This window comes from Hippocampus zosterae, unplaced genomic scaffold, assembly GCF_025434085.1.
Source record: "Hippocampus zosterae strain Florida unplaced genomic scaffold, ASM2543408v3 HiC_scaffold_290, whole genome shotgun sequence".
NCBI classification, from domain to species: domain Eukaryota; kingdom Metazoa; phylum Chordata; class Actinopteri; order Syngnathiformes; family Syngnathidae; genus Hippocampus; species Hippocampus zosterae.
In genome coordinates this window covers 4,830-19,641 of record NW_026262855.1, presented here as the reverse complement: position 1 = coordinate 19,641, position 14,812 = coordinate 4,830, and the positions used below count along the sequence as shown (strand labels likewise).

The window sequence follows — 14,812 nt, the reverse complement described above, 5'->3', positions numbered from 1 at the left end:
GCAAGCCTATCGGGTCAAACAAACTTACCGACCATACGGCGCACAGGGAATAGGTTACGCAGTGCAGTCGACCCAACAAGCCCTGGCCCGAGCCGATTGCAGAGGATCGGCCCCGCCGGCGAAGGCGAAGGCCCGGCCCGCGCCATCAAACCCCCTGGAGGCTGTCTACATGCAGCGACTGACCAGCCATCTCGAGTTGTCGCGGAAGCAGAGCCCCCAGAAGCGGAGGAAGAGGTGATTTATTGATATGAAGTGCAGGATCGAGCAGTTGCTGTTCCAGGTGGTCCTGCCGAAGGGCCGGCAGCGACTTCTCAAGGCTAGCCAGGACAAGACCGTGCTTAAGTGTAGCTTCGTGGAAGAGAGTCCTACCAGGAGTTATCAGTGGCCCGAACCTCTGCAGCTCACCTGTCCGGAGAGCAGCACGGTGTGCATATAAATTTTGCCCCGGGAGGAGGAAGGCGAGCTGCCTGAAGCTGTGCTGGCGGCTGTGCTGGAAGGCGAGTTTAAGATCAATGCCTTCGATAAGGGCAACCACAGCAAGACGATCGACATTCGAGATCAGCAGTACAAACCGGTCGGGAAGCTGAGCTTCAAACTGACAGTCGTGGGGGAAAAGCGCGCCACCGTCAAGCGTCAGCCCTCAATCACTGCCGAAGGGCACAAGGAACCTAGTTCTTTGCCGAGAGACTCGATCGACCAGCTGCAGGCCCACCGAGCACCCGCACCCTAAAAGCAGCCAGTCACATCAGGCAAGCTGAGAATCGTGTCGGTTATCGGGAACCTGAACGATTAACGAGGAGGATGCTCATTGAGGTTTAAGCTTGGCGAGCCCAAGACCACCGAGGCTGTCGCAAAGAAAGGCAAGTATCCGGTTTGGATGAACTCTGTCGACCTGCCCTACCATGGCGAGCAGGAGATGGAGGTGGACCTGCTCGAGGCCGGGTCCGAGGTCGCGAAGGGACGAGTCAACCTTGGGCAGATCAGGGCGGGCCACGGCTCGGCCGACCAGTCAGTCACCCTGACTGCTCCTTCCAAGGGCCGCCTGGGAGAACTGTTTCTAGACGTGAAATATCTTCCTGACGCGAAGACCATCAGAGAGACTAGAGAAAGGTTCGCGAGAGAGACTCAGGATAAAAAGGCCAACAGCCAAGCCATTTCGGTGACTCGGTCCCGATTGCGCCTTTCCGAAATCCGGACAGAGCCTTTGAAGGCCCCTTCCGCCTATGACAGTCTGACCCTGTCCCGCTTGTAAGGTGGTCACCAGCCAGCGTCAGAGTCTGCTGACTGGGGAGGGCAACATCGCACTGGGCCGCAGCGAACGCTTCGACTGGCAGGAGAAGAAGGTGGTGGACTTTATGCTGGACCCTCCCAGCGAATTCAACGAGAAGCGGAACGGCTACAGCTTCGGGAGGGGGGATCGGATGGCGGGGGCGGGCAACCGGAACCCGGGCGTGGGGGACTACCGGATTCCGAGCCTGTGGGACAAGTACGGGGCGCAGAGATGATACATGGGACTGACAGATTATTTGAATGGGCGGCTCGAGCAGCGAGGAGAAGGGCAGAGAGGACCAACACATCTTCCAGCACCCTGAGCTAGGCACGCTCGTCCAGATCAGCGAGGAGGACCCCACCCTCGAGATGAAGATGACCCTCCCCTCCAAGCACGATTACTCCCACTGGGCCGAGCAACTGCCCCGCCTCTCCTCCGAAAACGAGGTGGTGTTGATCCCCCTGCGGCACGAGTACAAGGAGACCGGCTTCTGCGGCTTCACGGGCACGGCTGTGCTTGAGTTCGAGTACTTCCCCTTCCAGCTGGACCTGGAGATCAACCAGAGGATGAGCCGGGAGCACCGTTTCAGCGAGCAGGAAGTGTGGTATGTGCTCTTCACTCTGCTCGAGGCGGTGGTCGACGTGGAGCAGACCCCTAGCAAGGTCATGGACATCCGCCCCCCGCAATGTGGTCCTCTCTCTCGACGGGCAGGTCAAGCTCATCACCAAGCTGACCTACCCCGGCTTCCAGAACGGCATGATCAAGGCCCTCACCCGCAAGGACGCCTGCTACTTGTCGCCTGAGGAGCTGGATTGCCTGCAACAGGGCAACATTAACCCCAAGCTGCTCTTTCCGGTCTGCGAGCTGTTTGCCGTCGGACTTACGGTTTTCGAGGCCTGCGCCCTGCGCCGGTGCGACGGAGTTTACGACATGGACAACTACAAAATTGACCGCAAAGTCCTGGACGGCTACTTCCGGGAACTGACTCTGGAGGGCCTCTACTCACGGTTTTTGATGCGGACCATCGAACTGATGCTGGAGCCCAGCCCGGCGAAGCGCCTGTCCTGCGGCGAGCTCTGGAGCAGCCTCCTGCCATACGAAAATGAAATCATCAATCTCCAACAGTTCACCCCTTCCTGGGAACTCAGCTCGGACTTCGTGGACAAGTACTACAGGACCATCGACACCTGGCTCCACTTCTCAGAGTACGTCAAGGCTAGGGCCTCCGCAAGCTCCCCTTCGATGTGCTTGAGCTCACCGAAACTGCCCCGAGCCTCAGGCCCCGCCAGTCCAACCAGTCTTCGACGGCCTCGTACCCGACGCCCTCCTTCGAGCAGCAGGACCGGACGCAGCGACCCCTGGCGGCTTTCCCGTCGTCGCAGGGGTCGAGCCTGCACCAGCCGTTCCAGGGGCTGCCGAAGATCCACGAGCGGAGCGTGAACCCCATTGTGTGGAACAACTCGGAAGTGCCCCACCTCTCAAAATGAAGGCTATTAATAATATCAGGATGATCATTGGATTTGTTGTGGCCCTCGCTCACGCCAGGTTCATGCTCGCCTTCCTGGACAGCCGCCAGGCGTGCTCGCCTCACCAGCATCCGCGCAGGCCCCGCCGCAGACCCCCTCGCCCTCCTCGCCGCCCTCGAGCACTACCTCCACACCCATCCCGATGCCACTGTCCCCATCTTCGAGGCCGCCAACCAGACTCAGTTCGCCAGCATCAAGGAAGCCACCAACCTGCTGGCGACCTACCCCAAGGAAAGTAGGCTAATGTCCCCCTTCAACTCGCTCTCGCTGGTCTGGAACCTCGAGGACAAGTTCGCAGGCAGGCTTCCGAGAGTGCCCATCAACAGCAGCACGGACTTCAGCCAGCATCCCCTCGCCCTGCTCGTCTTCAGGGATGAGAAGGCGCGCAAGCTGCAGGCAAGCGAGAGCGGGAGCAGCAGTGGGCAGAAACTGGTGCAGATCAGCCCGCATGCTTTTCTGGGACTGCTGATGGCGGTGGTGTTCATCCTGACGACGGTGCTGGGCATCTACCTGCTGGCGGACATCAAAACGCCTCTGTACTTCGCTAAGAGTGCGGTCCCGGTTGGTAAGGAATCATGAAATCATTCATAAAACTTTTATTGCCTGCAGAAAACTGTTCCCTGGCGTCTTCGCCGGGCTCAGCCTCCGCCGGTAGCTTGAAGACCCCTTGGGCAGTGGCCGCTCGGTTGTTCGCGCCAACCGTTTCGACGGCTTCTGGGCATGCGGCGAAGAGTACAGTTGGTAATAGCAGCTCGGCAGCGACTCCCGCATTTTCTCAGGGAAGCGCTCAGCGTGGCTCTCGATCTTTCTGCGAAACTGCTACTGAAAGCGCCTCGACGTAATGCGCCGAGCCTCCTGCTCGACAATGGTCATCTAGAAACTTGCCCTTAACATCTTCCTTTACTGAAAGGACTCGGGGTCCACACTGCTGAAAGCCATCATTTGGCTGGGGAAGACAGGCGCTCCCTTGGACCTGCTCTGGTGCCGACTGGACCTGCGGCGCCTGCAATCAGCTTCCAGGGTCTTGAGCGGAGACTTCGGCTTTGATCTGAACCTCCCTTGCGTGGGCTTTTAGAAGAGTTCTTACTCTGCCCGTCAGAGTCCTCCCCTAAAGCTAGTGCCTCCGAGTAGAGCCGATCGGTCTCAGTGACTGCCAGCTCTTCAAAGAACTGGGGCGGGACCTAACTTCGCAGCAGGCTGACCCGGTACTACTTACTGTCCTACTGGGTCTTCCGCTTTGAGTTCCTGAGCAGAGTCTTGCGCTTCCTGAGCTGCTCGAGGTTGGTCAGGAAGGAAGTGAAGTCCTGAAGGGAGTGCGCGAGAGCGGCTCCCAGCTGGTTGTATTTCTCGACTGTGAAGTCGTAGCTCTTGAGTGCCTCGGGACAGTAGTAGCTGCCTGCCGAGGCCTCGAGGGTGAAGGCGTAGGTGAACTTGGCTGTCTGCCAGGTGTACGCCCGGGCAGTGTTTTGCTTGTAGGGAGGAATCTTGAAGCTGCAGGAGTGATACCTGAAGCTGCTCGCCTTGGAGCCCATGATCTTCGCGAAGAGCCGTGAAAACACGGACTCCTCATCCTTGACCTCGTAGGCCGGCCCGTAGATGAATGCATTTTTCTTTTCGGAGTGGCCGTGACAGTCCACGTAAAGACACAGCTCGAGGCCCTGTCCCCTTATTTGCTCGTCGATCAGGCTCATGATCAGCTGAGGCTCTCGGGCAGCGGTGTCCTTGGTGAACATCCGGTTCAGGTCGTGCCCGTTCAAGGAAGTGCGGAAATTGCCAAGTACAACTCCGTCCGGGTTCACCATCGGCACTATGAAGAGAGAACAATTCGTGAGCAGGGGCGACAGCGCGACATTATTTTTGTCTAACTCAGAAAGCAGCCCGTCCATGACATGAGAAGCATTCGACTCTCCGGGGTGGACCCTTGCGGCCACGACTACTGCTTTCCTGCCGGAACCTATCTTAACCCCCTTAATGGTCAATCCGCCAGGGGTCTGCCCGAGGCTAATTTCATGGAAAAGCTGTGGGTCAAGTTTGGCGAGCCCTGCCCTCATATCACTGTAGGTGTAGGGTGGACAATAGGCGACCCTGACCGTTTCGCTGCCGAATAGCTGCAACGAGAAGGAGAGCTGCGAGTAGAGTGCCTGCTACTGGAGCTTGTAGAGGAAAGGGTAGCGGAGGGCCTCCCGACCGTAGGAGAGGAGGGAAGCATGGGTCTGGCTCCAGTGGCCGTCGCGGAGCACGTAGGGCCTCATCCCCCGGCCGTAGAGGGAGTTGCCGCGACTCAGGTTGCAGAGATTGAGTTTAAGGAGTGAAGGTTGCTAGGTGTTGTTTGTGATCTCGAAGTAGTACCAGAAGCAGTGTCCGCGAGTGTTGCTGTCCACCCGCAGGAAGATGTCGTACTCCCCCTCTCCCGCCCGCACTGCTGCGTCCAGGTTGCCGCCCTCGAACTCTGCCGAAAAAGATGGCTCTGCTGACTGGAGCGAGGGGTTCTGCCCCACGAAGGGCCGGTAGTAGACTACCTTCTTCTCAAATACGAAGGGGCCTTTGGACTGGTGAGTCATGTACGCGGCGCTTGGCCCGCCTCGGGGAGGGGTCGTTGAGGTAGAGGGTGCGCATTTCGTGGGCGTCGGCGGGGCGAGGGCCCAGGTAGACCACGCGCTGGGGGTGCTCGGAGTTGAGGGCGGTGAGTTCTTTGACTATCAGATCCGCAGTCTCGCAGTCGAAAGCCAGCTGAACCTCATCCTGGTCCGATAAAGCCATTATTTAATCAGCGGGGTCTGAGCTTCAGAGGGATGTCCTCGAACTCGCGCCAGGTCAGCTTCCGCAGGTCCGCATCGGGTACCTGCCGGGCAGCCGCGATCTGGAAGTTCGAGACGACTTCAATCAGCATCTGAATCAGAGGGTCTAGGTGCCTCTCCACGGTGGTCAGCCCCTCCAGCCGCGCAGCCAGCTCAGCTGCATACGTGTGCAGGCTGTCTGCGAACACACTCTTCTTGATCTCGACTTCTGAAAGGCTCAGGCTCTCGGTCTGAAGGATCGGCTCAGCGATCAGAAAGACCATGTCCCGGTGGAAGTCCTTGGCCAGCTGCTCGAGGCGGTCGTCCACCGCCTGCAGGGTCAGGCGGTCCACGGCGAGCGGGTTGAGTGCCAGCACCTCTTGCAGCACACCGTAGGACTCGAGCATGAAGGTGTGGGACTCCACTTTCCCCGACTTCTCTTGCAGCATTTCCGCAATGTGACCTTACACGACCTCGACCAGCTGGGTGACAAGCTGCTGGTTCCGCAGCCGCTGACTCTCGAGCAGTTCCTTGAGGGGCTTGAAGGGAGAGCGGCGGCCGGCCCTCACGACCAAGAGCACGTGCTTGGTGATTTTGTCGACCAGCAGGGAGTCCCCGAGAGCCTCGATAAGGTCGCCTGCTTCAGACAGGGACAGGTAGGCGATGTGCTTGAACTCGACCTGGTTGACCTGCTGCTTGAACCTGCTGGTAAGGAAGTCCTGCAGGTTCTTGGCCAGGGGCAACAGTTCTTTGAGGTACTCATACTCCTTGAGTTTGGCCTCGTCCACGTGCAGGAAGGAGTCCAATCGCTTGCCCTTGCGGAACATCTCTGCCACGGCCTTGACGAACTCCTGGGCCCGCTCGCTGAAGTAGTACTCCATGAGCACGTCGTCAAACACGTTGTTCTCGCCGCGGGAACGCAGGAAGTAGTCGACCGTGGCCTTGAACTCGGGGAAGGACAGCAGCTTCTCTCCACCCGTCGACTCCTTGACCAGGTATAGATTCGAGGAGGTAAGCTCGGCGTTGACTGAAAGCAGCAGCCGCAGCTTGTGGTACTCCAGGGCGGCAGCCTTCACCGCCCGCAAGCTGCCCAGGCTCTCTTCGGCCCCCACCCAGTGGCACTTCACCTGGAAGAAGCGGATGGCCTCCTCCACCTCGCTCAGCGTACTGATCGGCTTGTGACTCTTGTTGTGGTTCAAATAGGCCTCTTTAAGCCGTGGAATCTTCGTGAAGTAGGAAAGGCTCTCTTGCAGGCACAGTGCCAGGCTGGTCAGCCGCTCCAGCCGCTCGAGCGAGGGCAGGGCCTGCTGCCCCGGACAGCCTTCGGGCATGACGAGCGGACTGCTTCGGGGCGCGGGGACTCTGCGGGCTCGGGCTGCGGGCTGAGCTGGCGGGGCCTCTCCGAAGAGCTCTTAAAGGTCGGTCTTGAGCATTATCAAAGTCAAGTACTAAAGCCCTACAGGCTACTTTCGCAGGGGGATTCGCTGGAGTCGATCAGTGCCGCGATGGGGCTGTGCATGTGCAGGGACAGTCTGCCTGCGCTCGAGTCCCTCTCTCCGGAGGGCAGCTTGCTCGAAATGCTTTGTTCTGCTGACACCAGCATCCCAAGTGTCCTCGTCAGTCTTACCTTGAGCTTCTCTTAAATCGCAGCGATGTTCTCCTGAAGTTCAGCTGTCTGGGGAAAAGACAGGCTCTCGAGGCTAAAGGCGGGCTCCCTTTCTGCGACCCGCACCCGGGCCACGAAGTCTCTGTGCAGCTGTCTCGCCTGTTAAGTCTGCTGCTCAATCGAACGCACTGCCAGTTCCCACGTCCTCGCGACCTGCCGCTGGAGCCGCTCGAACAGCTGGTTCACTTAAAAGAGGCTGAGCTCTCTGTCCACAGCCAGGGCCTCGTCCTCCTCAGCGGAGCGTTGAAGGAGGGCGGCAAGGTGCGGGGCGGGGGACGGGGCCTTGGGGCCGAGGGCGGGCTTGTGCTTGGCGGTGAGGGCGTTGGCGGTCTGGTTTTCCTTGCCCTTGGCGCTCATTATAACGATCGTTAGGTCACTCATCATAGCAATCGAACTTGCCGAGATCCTTCTTCCCCCGGTAGTAGAAATCAGTCATGTAGGTGGGGTGCAGCTCGCCTGCCTGCTGGAACATCGGCGCCTGCCCCGGCCGCACCTGCCGGTCGATCATCCCCAGCGGCAGGAACACCCGCCCACTCTCGAACCGGCTGCTCGGCTCTTCCCACAGGCCCTCGTTCTTCTCTTCGAACACCTCGGCCATCAGCCGCAAGGTGTGCTTGTACCTCTCGAGCTACTTGGCCCGGCTCTCGAACCGCCCGATGAAATTCTCGTACTTGAGCTTTGTCAGGAAGTCTGTGAAGGCGTCGCTGTCCCCCGCGTGCTGCTCGAGCACCCGCTGCACAGCCCAGCTCGGGAAGGTCCTGTTCTCGCACACGCTCGAGACGAGCATGTACTTCAGGTATTCACCCACCAGGGCCTCGACTTGCTAAGAGTCGAGCAGCAGCTGGGTCTACAGTGCATGCTTGATGTACGCAGGCATCTAGTACTCCTGGACAAACCGGAGCAGTCCTTCAAACAGGTCCTCCTTATCGGGGTCGAAGAAATGGACGGGCAGGTGCTCGCGCAGGCGGAAACAGGCAGTCTTGCCCGATAGACTGACGCACGAAAAGCTGGGGAGGATGGCGAGTGCCTGCTCGGCGGTGTCAGCGTTGGCGATCACTTCTGCAACCAATTCCAGGGAGTCGAGGCTGAGCCATACGTGCTGGGACAGTTCGAGCAGGAAGTTGGTGTGCCTGCCGTAGACGGAGGGGTGAGGCAGCTTGTTGAAGGTCTGGCTGTAGAGCTGAGTCAGGGACTGGTTCAGCTGCCGAATCAGCGAGGGTTCCATCGAGTAGGGGTTCCTTCGCTTGATTTCCAGCCGCCGGTGCAGTTTCTCGGAGGCCACCAGCCAGTTGCAGATCATGCCGGTCAGCTGGTCGTACTTCTCGCGGTAGATCAGCGCCGCCACCCAGAACCGGTCGATGATCGGAGGCGCGATCAGGGGCAGGCCCGTTTCAGCCTGGCTGAGAGCGCTAACGGCCATGAACTTGAAGAGAGAAACCTGGAGGGCGTGGGCCTGTATGGGGATGAGTTCAGTGCGCTCCATGGTGAGAGTGGTCTGGGCCAGCTCGCCCAGGAAGGTGTCGCCGAACAGCTCGGGCTTGCCCTCGTCGAAGGTGAAGGTGGTGAAGGGCTGCGGGATCATCTCTTCGGCCAGGCACCCCATATATCTTGAATGATGAAGGGTCACATCTGCAGGGGCTGCTTTCTGACGGTACGGGTGCAGAGGGCGATGCCCCGGTCAAACACAAACCGCAACAGCATCCGCAGGTAGGACGTGTGCACCGGAAAGGGCTCGTAGAACTCAGGGGCTGCCGCCCGCAGCCGGGGCAGGTTGAACCACGGGATCATCGGGAAGTCGTGGTGCTCGATGTGGTAGCCCATGTTCAGGTTGGGGTAGTTGAGGGGACCCAGGTAGTCGAATGTGTCCATGCCGGGGACGTACTCGTAATGCTCGGCCAGGATGTGGAGAGTGCAGGGGTGCAGCACCGACATCGAGATGAGCGTGCTCAGGACGATGTAGCAAGCCGCCTGCACCCCCAGGGTCAGACCCACGCACAAGTCGAACCCCAAGGCGGTCACTATGTTCAGCACTTCAAGCGCGCAGGGGGGTTTGGGGTGCACGAACAGGGGCCGCAGCCCGTAGGGCACGAACAGGAAGGTCCCGAAGAGCAGCTTCTTGACCCAGCTGCGCTCGACCAGCTGCACCTCGCCCTCCGTCGCGATGTCGGGGTCCAGCCCCTTCACCCCCAGGTAGCGGTGGTGGTCGGCGTGGTGTTTCCCGAAGGCGATCGCTGAAGGGATCCCGGTCGGCATGTTGACGAAAATTGCCCAGAGCTTGTTCATTGTGATCGACTCGAAGGCCGTGAAGTGCGTGAGGTCGTGCATCAGCACGAACTGGGTGTGGTTTATTGTGCCCCCCACGCAGTAGGCCACTCCCAGCAGCACGTACCAGGCGGCGTCCCGTACCAGCCACGCGCACCCCAGCTGCACGCCCAGCACTAGCGCGCAGAGCAGGGGATAGGTCAGGTAGCCGAACCAGGACTTTTCCATGAGAAGGCTGACTTCAGGGTGAACCTCGAGGATGCGCCGCCTGCGGAGGTAGTGAGCCTCGGGGCCGAAGGTGTAGTTGAAGTCGAGGGCCATGCCGAGGGGGGCGTTGAACAGGTAGAACTGCTCGGCCTTGGTCTTGGGAGGGTCTCCAGAAATTAGGCAACGGCTTTGGTCTCTCTCATCCTTCTAGTCCATTTAAATAGATTAACAACTTCAGGCCTTCCGCGTCGACACTACCACCTTGAAAAGGGGTCTCCCGAACTCAGCCTTCTAGAACGCCTGTCCGAACTCCTTGAACTCGAACTCCTCCACCTGCGCCTTCACCCCGTAGTCTCGCGCGAACCGCAGCATGCTTTCCACGAGCTCGCGGCGCGTGACTCCGTAGTGGCCGACGACCGTGATGCCTCTGCGCAGGGCAGCACTCGAAATGGTCATGCCGACGTGTCGTTCAGGCAGGCAGAGGAGCAGAAGGGTCCCGCCCGGCTGGATGAGTTCCAGTAGCTGGTTGTAGTTTTCCCGCTCTTCTGAATACATACAGACGGCGAGCAAGTGGTAGGTGCTGCGGAGGGGCTGCAGGTCAAGGCCTTCGCGCAGTACGTGCACTTTCCTGGCCCCCAGAGCCCTGATGTCTCCAACCCGATCGTAGCTACGGCTGAGGGCTTCCACCTCGATCCCCATTTTGCAGGCGAACTGGATCATCAGGTGGCCGAGCCCACCCACTCCGACGACGCCCAGCAGCCTGCCCGGCTACGCGTGCAGTTTCAGGGCGGTGTAGGCAGTCACGCCTGCGCAGAATAGAGGCGGGGCGGTGCAGACCTCTAGTCCCTCCGGCAGCTTGTACAAGTTGTTCGCTGGCAGGTTGCAGACCTCTGTGAAGGCGCCTTGGAAGTCATGCTCGCCCTCGTAGTACCCCACGATGTCGCCAGCCTTGAGGGGGCCTGCGTCATTGACCTCGATAACCCTGCCCACGATTTCGTGCCCTCCGCAGTAGGGCCACTCGGGGGCGCCCCACTTGCCGCGCGCCATCATGATGTCTTATCGGCAGATCGAGAAGTGCAAGACCGCGAGTCTAGCCCAGCCTGGGCGCAGGGGCTGTCTGCAGGCGAAGTGCAGAGTGGGCGGGTCGAACTCGCCCTCGAACAGCCACAGCGGGATCTCGTGGCATCCGTCCTGCGAACGGGAATACTGCTCCATAATCGATGAGCCAGAAGTAATTGCTGGTCAGCAGGAGCAGCAAGGCCAGCAAGGGCAGCAAAGGCAGCAAGCACAGCCACGACAGCGGGAGGCAGGAGCGAACGATCTCCGCCAAGTTCGGACCCCTGCTGAGCTGCACCCTCTGCTTCGAAATCCTCGGCGACCCAACGTTCCTTCCCTGCGGGCATACCTTTTGCAGGGAGTGTATCGAGAACTGGTCCAAGTCCAAAAAGAACTGCCCATAGTGCCGCACACCATTCCCTTCACTCAAGTCAGCCAAGCCGCATCTGCTCCTCGCGGAGATGGTCCGCGCCCTGGGGGTCAAGTGCCCCTCCGAAGACTGCGAGTGGCGGGGCCGGAACGACTGCCTCAAGCAGCACGCGGCCACCTGCCTGCAGAAGAGCCCGAAGGTGAAGGAGCGGGCGGGCTCACTGTTCGAACGGCTGATGTCGAAGCACTTCGAGGAGATGGGGGAGGAACTGAAATTGCTAGTGGCGGAGGACAAGGAGGCAGAGGACAACCTCGAGCTATTCTGATCAATGTGCTCAATCTTCCTCCAGGTGCGTGTTGTCGTTCACCAGCAGCTTGCTTACCCTCAGCCCTCCCTCCGCCCGCACCACCTTGAAAGAGTGGATCGAGCAGTTCTTGGCGGTGTTCCGGAACTCAGGCGCCTTCCCCTCCGTGAGCTTGTTCACTACGTTGTGGAACTCCATAATGAAGCCTCCATGCGTGACCACCAGCACTCTACCCTCCCTTAAGCCCTTCGCGGCTGCGGCCTTCACCACCTCCTTCAGGAATTACTCAGCCCGGCGGTTGACGTCGACCCACGACTCGGCATCTTTGGCTTTGAATTCCCTGTAGGCGCCCTTTTTATCGGCTTCGAACTGCTTGGCCAGTTTGTCCCAGTCAGAGACCGACTTGCCCTGCATGACCCCTGCCGCCTTCTCCCGTAATAGTGCAGTCAGAACCGGGGGCGGGAGAGTCTTGTGCTCAAGAATAATATTGTCAAAGGTCTTCTTGGTACGGGGCAAGTCGGAGACGAAGGCCAGGTCGAAGGGCGTGGCGGCAAGGCGCTTGCCGAGCCTGCGGGCCTGTTGCTCGCCGTGAGGCGTGAGCTGGGAGGGGCCCTGGCCGGCGATGGTGCGGGTGAGGTTGTCCTCGGTCTGGCCGTGGCGGACCAGCCACAGCTCGAAAGAGCATTCGAAATCCATTATTAAAGGTCACTAGCCCTTCTGCATCTTGGCCTTAAGGTTCTTGGAGAGACGGGCGTTGGGGTCGTGCAGCAGGGCCATGCGCCTGTTCCGCAGGTACTTCTGGTTGGTGCCCTTGAAGGACAGCTTCTTGTAGGCCTTGGGCCGCTTTATCCCGTTCCGGTGGTTCTTCGCATTCTGGTTCTTCGAAGAGTGGTTCTTGTCCTTCGCCATTTGTTGAAATAACAATTAATTCAGCACCACCTGCCCAGCAAGCTCCCCTGCCCAGGCTGCTTCTCCAGCCGCAGCCCGCCTAGCTCCTCTCCAGCCTCGACCATCTTCCTGCCGATCGACTGTATCTCCCCAAACACAAGGGCCTCTGTCCGATCCGGCCTCTACCGCGTTGAAATCTAGAGCAGCGGCATTGAGGCAAAGTGGGTGTTTATCTCTTCTCTGTCCTGCGGAGAGAGGGCGCCAAGGTCTTGCTTGGTGGCCACCAGAATGACCTTGCAGTGCTCCTTCCTGTGCTCATCCAGGTAAGTCAGGAGGCGCCTGATGGTATTAAGCTTGTCCTGGTCAGTCGCCTCAAAGCAGACCAGCACGTAATCCGATTTCTTCAGGTGCATGGTATTAAAGCTCCAGTATTTTTCCTGGCCAGCTGTGTCCCATAATCGAAACTAGACCTCGCGCCCGGCGATGCGTCTGACCGTCTTGAAGTAGTCCACTCCCACGGTGGGGGTGGTGGGCCCGAGAGGCTAGCCAGTCAGCACGACGCTCAGAGTCGTCTTCCCGACCCCGAAAAGGCCTATTATGGTGCCAGTCACTATGAATTTGTGTCTGACTTCAGTCATAGATTATGCAGGCAGAGCGCTCCAAGTACGACTATCACACAGTCCGGGACTTCGGGCGCCAGCCTCTGCACTTCAAGCGGCTGGCCGAGGCTCCTGAGGGAGAGCCCTAGCTGTGCCTGCAGGTAGCCTCCTTCCGCAAGATAGATCGCCAGGACATCAAAGATTTGTTTAAGCTGCTGGGACCGCTGAGGTCAGTCGAAGAAGGCGAACACCAAACGAAGCGCGGCCAGATCTTGTATCTGTACCTGGTCAAGTTCAAAAAAGAGCAGGATCTGCTGCAGGCCTTCGTACCGAAAGTCTTCCAGTCCCTCATCAAGCCGCGAGTGGCTCCCCTGGCTGAGGAGGTGGACCTCGAGCTGGATGGGCGGGCCACCTAGGCGCGGTAGTTAGCTAGGCAAGGCTACACAGCAGCAAGCAAGAAGAACTCATAGAAGGCAGAGATGTGGGCAGCAGAAAGGGCAAAGCGCCACAAGAAGAAGATCGCAAAGGCTCGCGAGATGGACGGGTATGTAAGGGCAGCGGTAGGACTCCCTGCGAACTCTGGGGAGGTAGAATGAGAAGATGATGCCTCAGCGCCGCGCAGGTTTACCGAGCGGACCGGCCTGCGCGGGCCGCCTCGCTTTACTAAAGATGCTCTAGTGCTTAGTCTGGGCAGTGCACTTATTGAGCTTTGCCCTATAGAAGACGCGTCTGTCTGTTACAGTCCCGGAGAGGTAGGGGCTGAACTTCTGCCTGAACCTGAGCACAGTGCTGTCCTGACTCCCAGGGTCGAGGAAGTCGCGGATCGTCTTCCTCTTGGTGCGGGTCTCGTTCCTGCAGATTGTGCGCGCTTAGTGTTTCCTAGTTCGAGTGCAGACGCTTGAACAGGTCTGGTCAAAGGCCCTAGCTTTCAGATTAGCAGCCCCCGAGTGTTTCTAGAATTAGCGCAGCAAGTTCTTGGCGAATGGCTTTGCTTCACTTTCTTGCTATGGCTCAGCCAAAGTGATTCTGAAGGAAGCGAAGTCCTCGCAGCCGCTTGAGTGGCTGGTGATGGAGCGGGGCCTGAAGTCGAGGCAGGCGGGGCTGAGGTCGAGGCGGAAGGGCGTGGCGTCGGGGACTGGCTTTCCCGAAGGGCTGTAAGTCAGCTCGGTGTTCGGAGATTGCATCTTAAATTCAAATGCGACAGTCTTTTATGAAAGAACCTGCCTGGACTGTCCTGGAGGACTTGCCATTGAGCCTATGCCGCCTCCGAATCAGGCGCTTCGACGCTTCGTAGAAGTCCTGTCTGCCCAGGAGACTCCTGTACTCGTGCTCGCCGCCTCCGAAGAGCTTGGAGTAGACTCTGGCGGAGTGCTTGGCGCCGAGATACGTCTCGATTTCGTGGGTGTTCTTGATCGACTCCTTCTAGGTTTCGTACAGCTTCATGATTTGACTGACCAGCTCTTCGTCGGCTGGAGAATTCTTGATCAGCTACTGAGTCTTGACTTCTGCAGCAATTCTTCCAGCCGCAGGTTGCGGCAGGCCACCAGCCCCAGCCCCTTCTCCGGGTCCAGGCGAAGTCGAACTCCGCCTTCAGAATCCTCTGGCCGTGCACTTCATCACAAAGTGGTAATCTCATAGGCCTTTGACTCAGGGGTGTCCAGCACCTTCTTACTACTGAAGAGGACCCACTCCCTTGCGGCTTTGAATAGTGGGTTCAGCTCCAGAGCGGGCTCATGCTCGAAGGCAAAAGTGGCGGTGGCCCGCTCAGGCCCCGAATCGATGTAATTTTGCAGAAACAAGCGTTCTTGAGCGGCTTGGTCTTGCTCCGGGCCGCAGCAGGTAATAGAGCTCGTTCTTGCAAATGATGCGAATTTGGCTATCCGCGTC

At 59.2% G+C, this 14,812-nt stretch overlaps 2 protein-coding genes across 2 annotated transcripts; both read right to left on the bottom strand.

Moving 5' to 3' along the window:
* Positions 1 to 8,862: 8,862 nt before the first annotated feature.
* On the bottom strand, positions 8,863 to 9,822 carry LOC127594862 (sphingolipid delta(4)-desaturase/C4-monooxygenase DES2-like). Its single transcript, XM_052056614.1, has one exon. It carries the CDS (start codon positions 9,820 to 9,822, stop codon positions 8,863 to 8,865), a length of 960 nt encoding a protein of 319 aa, XP_051912574.1.
* Positions 9,823 to 11,468: 1,646 nt separating this feature from the next.
* LOC127594861 (uncharacterized) lies at positions 11,469 to 12,134 on the bottom strand. Its single transcript, XM_052056612.1, has 2 exons — positions 11,725 to 12,134; positions 11,469 to 11,667 (listed from the first exon to the last, which is right to left on the bottom strand). Exons 1-2 carry the CDS (start codon positions 12,132 to 12,134, stop codon positions 11,469 to 11,471), a joined length of 609 nt encoding a protein of 202 aa, XP_051912572.1.
* Positions 12,135 to 14,812: the final 2,678 nt, after the last annotated feature.

Excerpts from the sequence above, each read along its gene's own strand:
- LOC127594862 (XM_052056614.1), bottom strand. The coding sequence starts at position 9,822 with ATGGCCCTCGACTTCAACTACACCTTCGGCCCCGAGGCTCACTACCTC.
- LOC127594861 (XM_052056612.1), bottom strand. The coding sequence starts at position 12,134 with ATGGATTTCGAATGCTCTTTCGAGCTGTGGCTGGTCCGCCACGGCCAG. Across the intron at positions 11,668-11,724 it reads GACGTCAACCGCCGGGCTGA|AGTGCTGGTGGTCACGCATG; the intron begins GTAATTCCTGAA and ends AAGGGAGGGTAG.